The sequence below is a fragment of the Rhinatrema bivittatum genome, chromosome 2 (assembly GCF_901001135.1).
Source record: "Rhinatrema bivittatum chromosome 2, aRhiBiv1.1, whole genome shotgun sequence".
NCBI classification, from domain to species: domain Eukaryota; kingdom Metazoa; phylum Chordata; class Amphibia; order Gymnophiona; family Rhinatrematidae; genus Rhinatrema; species Rhinatrema bivittatum.
The window spans coordinates 126,205,238-126,218,108 of record NC_042616.1 but is presented as its reverse complement, the minus strand read 5'-3'; the positions used below and the strand labels follow the sequence as shown (position 1 = coordinate 126,218,108).

The window sequence follows — 12,871 nt, the reverse complement described above, 5'->3', positions numbered from 1 at the left end:
CCCTATTCCAACAACTGGAAGGCCCTGGTCCACTGGCTGTGCTTACCTGAGGAAGTACAAACTTTCACCTCGGAAGCTGCCATCCAAATTTCTAGTTTCTTCACCAGGCCTCAGCTAACATGGGCAAGCTGAGGTCAGCACAGGAGCCTATAAGGGGTGATATCAGCAAACCTGTGAGTCTCCATTTCCATTTCACAGTTGGAAGTCATTACCCATGTGCCTGGACTGGTTTGACTGGATGAAGAGGAATAGAGACTTTGCACTCCTGGAAGGAACATCAGTCTTCACCTGCTAGGCAAATTTTATAGTGGCTCTAGCCAGTAAGCTGCAAGAGGGAACCAGGTCCAAACAGCATTTGAAAATTGTGCCCATTCTTCTGTCCATATGATTTCTTAAAGAGAGAGTCTTCAAATTGAAAAGCTGTGTGCTTGGAGAGATCCTGATAACAAGCTATTCACCGATGGGGTTGTGCTCCATTCCTCCACATTTGCTTGAAAGAGTTTAGAAGAATCTTAGCAGTTCCTCTTGTCTGAATAGGCCCAATCCTTTTTCACAATCCCTTCAAGCATGAAGTCAATGAGAAAGTTCTTCCTGCCCCTCCTTAGAGAAACAAAGCTTGAGTTTTATCTGATCCTTATGTGGCTTTTTAGTCTTGCGCATTTCCACCACCTGACTGGTGAGAATATTCAACTCTAACTCATTGAAGAGCTGGAGTCTTCTGGAATCTGTTCTCCACCTCTTCTGATTTAAACTCCAAATCTTCATATGACAGCAGGGACCCCTCTCCTGAAAAAAAGGCGTGATTGTGATGTGTCTGTGGAGGAGACACCTACGGTTTTTGGCCATTTTCATCTCCTCGTTGCACATTCCAAAAAGAACAGAGCTCCCTTTATTAATCCAGGTTTGCTGTAAAGCTCAAGCTGAACAAGGTAATATAAACATAAAACATGATGGCAGAAAAAGATCAAAGGCTTCTCTAGTCTGTCCATTCATCTTTACAATGCCTACCACTCCCTCAGAGATCCTCTGTGTTTATCCCATGCTTTTTTGAATTCAGATACTGTCCTCATCTCCACCACTTCCACGGGGGGAGGCTCTTCCATGCATCCACTACCCTTTCTCTGTAAAGAATTATTTCTTTAGCTTATTCCTGAGTCTACTCCCTTTCACCCTCATCCCAAGACCCTGTCATTCTAGACCCTTTCTACTGAAAAAGGCCCGTCTCCTCTGAAATTCACTGACCATTTATTAGCCACCCTCTAGACCAACTTCAACCAGTTTATAACCTTTTGAAGATGTGGTTTCCACAACATACATAGTACTCTATATGTTTTAACAGGGACATATACAGGGGCAATATCACCTTTTTTTCTGCTGCCCACTCTTCTCCCTGTGTAGCCAAGCATCTTTCTGGCTTTTATCATCATTTTAATGAATGAGAGATCTAAGGCTACAATTCCCCACTGTTCCTGACCATCCCTAGTGGGGAAGCAGATGTGCATGGAAAAGCCTTAGTGCCAGCCAGTGGTGTGTGGTGTGGGGGCAAAGCAAAGGAAGAAAAGGTGTGCAGTCTGACACAGCATCCTCTCTTTCAGAGTCACATTGCCCATAACAGAACCCATATTTAGAGCGCCTTATGTCACGGATGTGAGCCCCTAGGCTGTGGCGTGGTTGAAGCAGACTAGTAGATGAACCCACTTGACCCATGCTGACAGCAGGTGCACTTGCAGGGATTGGAACCGTAGCTTCACCTATACCAGTCCCGTTTCCCGTAAGTTGAGCCCTTGGGTTCCAGGGGCTGGCAGGGCTTAGGTGAGCATCCTGTAAGGAGCAGTCAGACGAAGTCAAGTATCGAGCCAAGGTCAGGGCAGGCAGCCAGCAAGTGATGTCGAGGTTCAGGCAGAGGTCAGGCAGAATCAAGGTCAGGGCAGGTGGAGATCAAGCAGTCTTGGGGTCAGAGCTGTGGTCAGGGCAGGCGACAGTCCAGAAGTGTAGTCAGGGTCCGAAGCCAGAGTCAAAACCAGAAGTCAGGCAGAGACGGACAGACAAGACAATAGACGACGCATAGGGGACCAGGACACGGCAGAACAAGCTAGGCAGAGCAGGTCAAAGCTAGAACACAGTGGGGTACGGGCAAGGAAACAGGTAAGGAAAGGACACATGGCACGGCAAGCTCAGAGACGAGAATAGCAACACTCGCTACAGGAGCAAGAGGACCTGTTGCTGATGCACTGAGGGGAAGCACAGCTGGTCCTAAAATACCCAGCTGTGCTGTCATCAGCCAGCGTCACCATTGTCTTCTGGCCTATCTTTAGAGCTATGGTGCGTGCACCTTAGGACATACGAACATAAGAAATTGCCATGCTGGGTCAGACCAAGGGTCCATCAAGCCCAGCATTCTGTTTCCAACCGAGGCCAAACGAGGCCACAAGAACCTGGCAATTACCCAAACACCAAGAAGATCCCATGCTACTGATGTAATTAATAGCAGTGGCTATTCCCTAAGTAAACTTGATTAATAGCCGTTAATGGACTTCTCCTCCAAGAACTTATCCAAATCTTTTTTGAACCCAGCTACACTAACCACCTCCTCTGGCAACAAATTCCAGAGCTTAATCGTGCACTGGGTGAAAAATAATTTTCTCCGATTAGTCTTAAATGTGCTACTTGCTAACTTCATAGAAAGCCCCCTAGTCCTATTATCCGAAAATTTAAATAACCGATTCACATCTACTTGCTCAAGACCTCTCATGATCTTAAAGACCTCTATCATATCCCCCCTCAGCCGTCTCTTCTCCAAGCTGAACAGCTCTAACCTCTTCAGCCTTTCCTCATAGGGGAGCTGTTCCATCCCCTTTATCATTTCGGTTGCCCTTCTCTGTAACTTCTCCATCGCAACTATATCTTTTTTCAGATGCGGCGACCAGAATTGTACACAGTATTCAAGGTGCGGTCTCACCATGGAGTGATAGAGGCATTATGACATTTTCCATTTTATTAAACATTCCCTAACATTGTTTGCTTTTTTGACTCCTGCAGCACACTGAATGAATGATTTTAAAGTATTATCCACTATGATGCCTAGATCTTTTTCCTGTATGGTAGCTCCTAATATGGAACCTAACCGTGTAACTACAGCAAGGGTTATTTTTCCCTATATTTATTTATTTATTTATTTGTGTTTTTCTGTATATATGCAACACCTTGCACTTCTCCACATTAAATTTCATCTGCCATTTGGATGCCCAGTCATCCAGTCTTGCAAGGTCCTCCTGTAATGTATCACAATCCACTTGTGATTTAACTACTCTGAATAATTTTGTATCGTCCGCAAATTTGATAACCTCATTCATTGTATTCCTTTCCAGTTCATTTATATATATATATTGAAAAGCACCGATCCAAGTACAGATCCCTGAGGCACTCCACTGTTTATCCTTTTCCACTGAGAAAATTAACTATTTAATCCTACTCTCTGATTCCTGTCTTTTAACCAGTTTATAATCCACGAAAGGACATCGCCTCCTATCCCATGACTTTTTAGTTTTCGTTGAAGCCTCTCATGAGGGACTTTGTCAAATGCCTTCTGAAAATCCAAATACACTACATCTACCGGTTCACTTTTATCCACATGTTTATTAACTCCTTCAAAAAAATGAAGATTTGTTCAGCAAGACTTCCCTTGGGTAAATCCATGTTGACTGTGTTCCCTTAAGCCATGTCATGGTGACATCCCTGCCACTGGAGTTTACCACATCCTGGGATGAGTCAACCGGTTGCAGGGCCATCCCATCATTACACCTTATCTAGCTCTCACACACCTGGCACCTGAAGCTCATGCCATTATTCCAATTACTCTGCAATGGTTGGTGGAGTTTGCCCACCCACACAGACTACCCGACCTATAGAGAGTGGAGGAAACTGCTGTCCACATCTAATCCTGCTCAATATCTGTATAAACATAGCTTTCATTCCTTTACACCTGATCTAGATTGTTCACTGTGCAAGGGAGAAAAAAAAATTTCTCTGGATATTTTGAAAAACGAGCCTGCAGACCTCAAAACCAGCAATGTAAAGGGTGGGGAGGAGAAAACAAAGACAAAAACACCACTGCAGCCTGCCTCAGAGATTTTCTGACCCAAAAAAAAGAAGTTGAAAGCCCGCATGGAAAATCCAGCATTATCATTGCCACAGAAAAAGTGGCAGTTGGCTCCTCATGCTCAGTGACACTCATAGCCAAAAAGCATCTCCTAACTTTATAGTCTGGGGACTTCCTCTCTAGCCAAAATAACCAATTTCCTGAAGAGTGGGAGAAGACAGCTACTTCTGTGAGTGAAGAATGTTATATCGTTAGTGTGTTTTAAAGTTATTCTAGGTTGTGCCTGAATTTTTCTATGTTTTTAGAAACTGTGTATATTTTCTTTGTACACCAGTTCGGATGTCTTTTTGTTGGGTTGGGGATATGGTTTATAAGACATTTTTTAAAAAGTCAGCAAGATTGATCAGTAAGAAAAGTGATGGGGCAGAAAAAAAAAAAGGATTTCAGCTCCTACAGAGTCAGGATAGGACATCATCACCGCAGCAGACTAGCAACTAAATAGATATTTGGGAGAAAGTGATAACACCCGGGAAGGAAGAAAGACAGGAGCTTCAGGAATAAAAAGGCTGCTGATCTCAGCCCAGCAGATGCTAACGTATCCATATGGCACCGATGGGTACGAGATACAGCAGTGGGGTGGGGCAGCAAGTACAAGGTAAAACTAGGCCAAGATAGTCTTTATGAAAGCTGGTTAGATGAGAATATACCTGAATTCTGGTCAAGAATTTCAGAGGATCTAATGTCATTATGTCCCTGAAATCAGTGAAAACTTAACTAGTAAACGTATTTCAATGGAGAAAAAGGGTATATTGCAAGATTAAAAAGATTTTCACAGAAGTCTATCACAACTAAATTGGAAGGCCATGACCTCCGTTTCATATTTCTGTGAAAAGTTCATATGCAAGCCATGACAGTCTCATAGCAAATTAAGAACAAAAATGGTGATGAGGGAAAAACCAAACCCTCAAAATTAGAGAAGTTTTTCAACTATATTTTGGAAAGACCAATATTAAATGAGAAGGGAAAAAGCATGCATGAAAAACAGATTAACAGTAGCTCTTTATTAAGCACAATTACATAATTCTAAATGAATTTTCCTTAAGGTTTTTGAATTAGACTAAGCTCAGACACAAAATGGCAACTTACTTGTAACAGCTACATGTCTATTAGATTTTCCTTCATCAATGGTATCCATAACTTCTTCTGGACTACACACAAAACGTTCAGTACAGCCCTTTGAAGGAATTGAGAAAGTTTAATAAGCGAAGAAAAAAAAAAATAATATATATATATACACATATATACTTTACTCATACCTTCACATAAGGAACTCTATTTTTGTCCTCATGAACAGAAAGATTTGTCTTTGAAACTGAAAAAAAAAAAAATACAGCCAAATTAATATTTGAGAATTTGTTTGCCAGGGTATTTAAATTATGCAAGGTTCAACCTAATGAGATCAAGCCTTTCAGAATATTTTATTTTAGTGTTATATGTAAAATGATGATACCTGTTTAAATAAAACACAAATCCAAAATCATCTGAAAATTGGCCCATGGAACTCACTGACTAAAGGGATTGTCATTGGTCTCAGTCTTTCACCTACAGGTCACAGTATAAATCCAGCTCTGGCTGGTTATGACAGAAAATCATTCCCATACATAAATTGTTTTGGTGACTTCTGTGAAGAGTTTGTCGTTTCAGTTCAGTTCATTGTCTCTCCCCACATTACTAAAGCCACTGTGTCAGTTTGGCAACATTGCTGGCAGTCTCAGCAAAAAAAAAAAAAAAAAAGTCAGAGATTATGCAAGTAAATTATCCTCTGTCCTTAGAACTAGTCTCTCCAGGCCAGGATTGAGGCACATTAGTATGGGGTAGTATGGGGGAATGTGAACTACTGCTGACTGTACTAAATTTGTCAGTGAATAAGACAACAGATTTCTAGTTCTATCAACGTTACACCTTTCAAGAATGCTAAAATTACTAAAGGTATCTGAAGGAGGGACCTAAAAAAGCCATGAGTTTACATGTTTACATGCAGAACACATACAAACTTTTTTAGTCCAATAGACATCAAAACTCTACATCCCAAAAATCAAAAACAAAAAAACCCCACAATACTACCTGATTTCTTAACTTGTTTAGCTCAGCTACTTTAAAAATAGTCATGTTTCCTTGCATTAATATGGGTTGTCAATTCAGCAAAATATATTTAGAATTCAAATACTACATTATTAAAAAAACACACATACCATCCAAAAGGTCCCTTATCTTATCCAAATATATTTCAAAATATGAAACCTAAAAAAGAAAAAAAAATAAATCAGAGATGTGTCTGAATATTTATTTTTGCTGATAAGTTTAAGTAATTAATTTTCAAGAGTAAATAAATTAAAGCAGCAGTTCAAGATAGATTCTTCAAAATCAAGTTGCTTCATTCCTGATCGTTCCAGGTTTTATTCTCAAACAATAAAAAAGAAGGCTGTAAACCCCCCCCCCCCTTTCCTCCCCTGAAAAAAGCTTTGCTGTGAACTTAACTAAAATGATTTGAAGAGAAAAGCAACAATGTTTATAAGCCACTCCCTTTTCTCTTGCTATATTAGGGGTAAATCATATCTAGCACAAAGATCAATTTCTGATCAGAAACTATTTATATTATCATCAAAACCAAACAATGTTAATTTTAATTGCATGTCTTTTTTATTGACTTTTGTTTGATCAAAAAGTGTCAAATGCAAGTGTTCATACAACACTACTGTGCCTTGGAAAGCCACTATCAACATCCAATTTTCATCTCAAGAAAACTAGCTATTCAAGCAGTTCCAATAATCTCTCTCAATTCTCTCCCTGGACATTAGTCTTCACAATATATGGCATGAAGAACTTTAAATCTTCAAAAACATGTTCCACCTGTACACAGTGTCTCGCCAAAAGCTTCCATCTTAACCAGCAAGGGAAACTTGAGAATACTGGAGCAGTTTCAACAATAGATTTATATTCAACTGTACTTTATAGCCTGAAGCAGGATTTAGATTTTCCTTTATATGTTTTCTTGTGATGGACTTTTGTCCGAGTTTAATAGGGTTGTTCACCAACAGCAAACATGATATCCGTTTTCCACTGACTCGATTATTTAGGATCATACTTCCCATTCTCTAATAAAGGGAGAAAGCGTCTGCCATTAGTCTGACTTCTAATCCACTGCGGCAGAAAACTAATATCTTCCTGTTCCAGGCTGCTGCAAACAAGTCCACCTCAGGGGTGCTCCTGATCCAGTGTGATCTATGAACCACTCTTAAGGAGTCCAGGTGTTGTACAGTCTGTCAGGATGCTATATCTTCTTGCCAGGTACGTGGCCCTTAGGGTCATCTCATGAGAGATGGCTCAATTCCACACCTTGACGGGCTGCCAACCCAGGACAGTGGATCTTGTTCTTCTCTGCTTTTCCAGATAAAACAACCACCTTACCAGGATAATTTTATTGGTCACCTGATTCCTGAAAGCCTTTACAGTATTCACAACTGCCTGTGGATCCAGTAGTTTGATGTACAACCTCTTCACCTGGAAAAACCATGGGCTCAGGCTCTGAAGACCTTGAAGATGAGCTTTTCAGTTCAGGTTGGAAGCATTCGTGGATAGGATATTTAGTAAGAAGGAATTTTAAAGGGTGAACGCAAAGTGAAATTGAAGCAGGAAGGTCACCAAGACAGGAAATGTCTGAGCTATTCCATAACACAGATGCTCTCCTAAGTCCCCACATGATTTGCATCCACTGAGACATTATTATATGAATACATGCTAACATTACTCCAAAACACTTATCTACATCTTTCATACAAGTCTGTACCAATTAATACTCCCATATAATACCCAAGATTACATATATCAACTATAAAGTGATTAAAATGTTATGAATCGCTTTAACAAGTGTAAGAAACAGTGATCAATCAAATAAACTAAACTATTACTTATAAAAGGTAACCACACTTAGGGGCGGATTTTAAAACCCCTGCGCGCCGTCGCACCTATTTTGCATAGGCCGCCAGCGCGCGCAGAGCCCCGGGACGTGCTTAAGTCCCGGGGCTTCCTGTCGGGGGTGTGGCAGGATGGCGTGGAGTTTCGGGGGCGGCAATGTGGGCGTGGTTTCGGCCCGGGAGCGTGGCCGCGGCCTCCGGAACAGCCCCCGGGACCGGACCACGGAGCGGGGCAGCCAGCCGACGCGCGCAAAGTTAAGGGGGGGTGGGTTAGGTAGGGGAAGGCGAAGGAAAGTTCCCTCCGAGGCCGCTCCGAAATCGGAGCGGCCTCGGAGGGAACAGGCAGCGCGCGCTGGGCTCGGCGCGCGCAGGTTGCATAAATGTGCGCCCCCTTGCGCGCACCGACCCCGGATTTTATAAGATACACGCGGCTACGTGCGTATCTTATAAAATCCAGCGTACTTTTGTTCGCGCCTGCTGGGTGAACAAAAGTACGCGCTCTCGCAAGTATTTAAAATCTGCCCCACAGTAAGTGGCTACAGCGCCAAAGGATAGTGGTGGCGTTTGTGGATAATCTACCTCCAAAATTATATTCTAAACACAAAAAACACTTTCCATAAAAACACTGTATTTAGTGTTTCAAAGTCTTAATGAGAAGAAAACCAAAAGGAAAAATGGCTTCCAAACTAATATCCAACAATAGTCATTGTGCTTGTGTTCCATTCCTGTCTCCAGGATTCAAAGTCTTCATTTGTTAATACTCAGTGCAGTATCTTTACATCATTTTTCTCCAAAAATGATGGATAATACTTTTGTTTGGGTTTAATACCTCCTAATAAGAATAGGGGTAGCTGATTGGTCCTCAGTTCAAGTCTTTGATGCCAGCAGGACTTTGGTTCACCAGCAAGGAGACTATTCTCGTGTGCCCAAACCACTCTGACAAGCTTATTTGTGGAGATTCAACAGTTGGAGCAGTTGTGGCCTTGTCCCAGACATCTGCAGCAAACTTTATGATGGCTGGTTAGGAACACCTTCTGTTTGCCCTTAGGACAGAGCCACTGGGGGCTTGCTTCTCAGATTTTGTGAGGAAAATTAATGAAGCAAAATGAAAGAAACTTTCCTCTTAAAAAGAAAACAGTCCAAAGAGATGAATAAAAATTTGGTCAGGTGAGCTGCTGGCATGGCCAAACTGAAGAAAAAGCATGAACCAGTTCAATAGGAATGACAAAGAAAACTAAAGCTTCTGATATGCCAATTATCCTAATTAGGGCAATATGATGGTGGGAGGGAGCTGGTATTTCAGCAGAAAACCAGATGCTTAATAAAAGGAAGAAAAATGAATCAGGAAGTCTTGGGGGCAAAATCTAATTCAGGAGAACTGCGGGTCAGCGGCAGAGTGGAAACAGCCACATATTTCTGAACCCGATTGTAAGATTCATGAAAAAGCAATGGTCTCATATGTATATCTGTACAGCACTGTATGTGCCCAGTAACACTACAGAAAAGTAGGAGTGTGAACAGTGAAAGGCTTTTGCCCTTTTCGGAAAGCTCCAGAAAAATCCATTCCATTCATCACGGGGTGTGGATACTTGGTTCATGTAAACGTAGCAATAAATGAAATAAAATGTTATATACTGCGGAATACAGGGTGGTGTGAGGGATCTAGCTCCCCAGCTCAGACTAGCCAGTGCGCTTGTTTATCATTCTTTTCTTGGAGTCATTGAAAATATCCTAAATTATACAAAATTAATGCAACTTGCCCAAAAGCATGGCTTCCATAACCAAATGTTAAAGTCTTACCTGTGTAACATGTACAATTAAAACTATTTACCTTAATATGGAATTCCAAATTTTCATCCATGGAATAAATATAATTAAAAATATCTTGTACTATTCTTGGAATAATTCCCATCCCATCTGGATCATGGAGTGAACCCTTTATGAAATAAAAGCAAAAATGTAAGTAATAAAATTACAAAAATATAGAACAAAGATTGTGCACATTATCATGGCAGGGTAAAAAAAAAAACTTGCATGGTCTCTGCTTGTGCAAGTCTTCTCTGGTTTAGTAGAGTTCAGGTTCACAAACATCACAATTTACTAAAACAGGTTTGCAATTATCATCAAAATATACATGGTGCTATTACGTGAATAAAACAGAATACTTGTTCAAATTGGTTAAATATTTTTACCTCCATAGTATGTGTCTTGCCAGATGATGTTTGTCCATAAGCAAATATTGTACCATTATATCCTTCAAGTACATCTAAGAAAACATAAAACAAGTGTTGGTGTCTGATATTTTAAGCTGATCAAAAAGGGAGCTGCATCTGAAAATCATCATTCTTAGACTGCCAAATTGAATTAAATGCATCCATAAATTAGCTGCCTAAACTGGTAACATTAGATTTCATAACTTGAAAGGGAGTTTGTTACTAATGAACAGTATCCGTATCTCTTCCAGCCAGACAGCAAGCTTGCAACATTACAATCACAGCCCCCAGTTTCCTGCAGCAGCTCAAGAGTACAGAATATGGGGAAAGTTAGAAAATTCTGCAGCACCAACATGGATTATTTTCATATTAAATGTAAACTGGCATTTTACTTTATAAAAAAATATCACTGACTTTTTTGTCTCTAGATAATTTCTTCAGGTTTTTTGGTTTTTTTTTTTTAAGGGGAGAAGGGGTGAGAGGAAAATGATCTTAGTCATTGGTACTAGGAAATAAGGATGGGGTATAGAGAGAATAGGAGTAAGGGAGGTGATCTAGGTGGTGGGGAAGGAGAGGAAGATGAAATTTTGAAGGGAGATAGAGAAATGATCTCAGGGATGTTTGGAGCAGAGGGATATAAAATAGAGAAGACAGGGGAATTCAATATCAAGGGAGGAACAGGAGGGGTGATTTGGAAATCAGGAGGAGAAAATTCAAATCCACTCTCCTATCTCTGCTCCTGACCCTCTTGCTTACTCAAACACCTCCCACACCCCTTAGAATCCACTCACTCACACACAATCGCTCCCTCCTTATCCCCCCAATCATCCCACATACACATTAAACCGCTCCGCCACCGCCAATCTGGGCTTGGTAACTGAAGGAGGACGGTGGCAGAATAGCACCTTTGGTCACATCATGGTCCTCTGTTGTCTGGGCAGAATATAGTTATTTGAACCACATAGTTCAAACTGTGATACTCTGGGCCCCTGGAAGCAGAGGAAGATAAAGTGCCACCGCTGTCCTTTTCTGACTGCCAAACCAGATCTGATAAGAGCAACACTAGTGAGGAGTTGGAAGGGGAAAAGGGGAGAGGGGAGGAATGCATGGCTGGTTATGTGGTCCTACTGCAGCTACTATCTCCAGCCTGAGCTCTAATTTTCCTGTTTTGTGAATTCTGTGGAGAAAAGGGAATTCCATAGCAAGGGCTGGATATTGCAGCCCCTTTCCGCAGCATCACAGAAGACCAGGGACACATAATTTTCTAGGATACCATTAGAACTCACAGCTCAAGAGTAAAGTGCTATGATCTAAGAGCATGTAAAGGAAAGAAAAAGACTAGACTGAAAAGGAGTAATAATATCCTAGCATAAAGAGAAGGGAGAAATTGCCACTCTCTTATAGGTTCAAAAATCTTCAATGTCTTCAATGCCCATGCTGGTAGGGAGGGGAAGACTGGTCTATAGGCTCCTTGGATTGTAAGATTAAATAAGTCATCTTCCAATGCAAAAACTAAGCCATCCAATTCTATCATCTTGACCATTTACCTCTGTTATTAATGCTCTTTTTGTAGAAATATATTGGCTACTTCTTGTTACTTAAGAACAAGTTTGCTTACCTGTAAACAGAGTTCTCCATAGACAACAGGATGTGGACCTCAGAGTTCAGTAAAGTAGGTACTGGAGGTCCCATATGTGCACACTGCCTCATGAACCCCTCAGTCTCTTCCACAGCTTAAGTTTTAGTAAGGTAGTCTACTCTCCACGAAGGAAGGCAAGTATTGAATATGGCTAATTCATCCTGGAGAACCCTGTTTATATGTAAGCAAACCTATTTTTGCTACTGACAAGCAGAGAAGAATTAGCTATCATGCTAGTGGAGGTCCAAGCAGAGGGTTGCAGAGCGGAGCAACTTCTGACACAAGCAACCTGTACCCAAACTGTGGAGAGTGGACTATTTGGTGAACAGGTTGTTCAAAACTGCTTGCCCACAACCACTGTCACTTCCAGATAGGTTGTTGAGACAGTAAAAGGATATGAAGGTGTTAATTGCGGACCAAGTAGCAATTTTACAAATGTCTTCAATAGAAGTGGCTCTTAGATAAGCCACTGAAATTACCATGGCTCTCACTTGATGAGCCTTGACTGAGTCTAATCAGCAAGCCAGCCAGTGCTTAACAGTGTGCGATACAATCATAAGAATATGCTGAAAATGTGCTGAAAAGAATTAGAAAATGTGCTGAAAATGTGCTGAAATTAGAAAAATGTGCTGTGTGTGAAAAATGTGTGTGAAAAATGTGCTGTGTGTGAAAATGTGCTGAAATTAGAAAATGTGCTGAAAATGTGCTGAAAAGAATTAGACCACTTTTCCATGCCCAAGATTTCAGAACCATTCTACAAGCAATCATTTTTTCAAAATTAGACTATTGTAACACCATCCTACTTGGCCTTCCCGCTTCATACACCAAACCGCTTCAGATGGTGCAAAATGCAGCTGCACGAATTCTGACAAATACCAGGAGAAGGGACCACATAACCCCCATTCTAAAGAGCCTCCATTGGCTACCTATACACTTTAGAATAATA

General features: G+C 41.1%; 1 protein-coding gene across 1 annotated transcript in view; it reads right to left on the bottom strand.

The window, feature by feature from the left end:
- KIF5B (kinesin family member 5B) overlaps window positions 1-12,871 on the bottom strand; it is a 205,228-nt gene that overhangs the window by 99,374 nt on the left and 92,983 nt on the right. Inside the window, 5 exon segments of the mRNA XM_029588587.1 lie at window positions 5,246-5,333; window positions 5,416-5,471; window positions 6,352-6,400; window positions 9,905-10,009; window positions 10,266-10,339. Of these exon segments, the coding sequence (XP_029444447.1) occupies window positions 5,246-5,333; window positions 5,416-5,471; window positions 6,352-6,400; window positions 9,905-10,009; window positions 10,266-10,339 (372 nt within the window).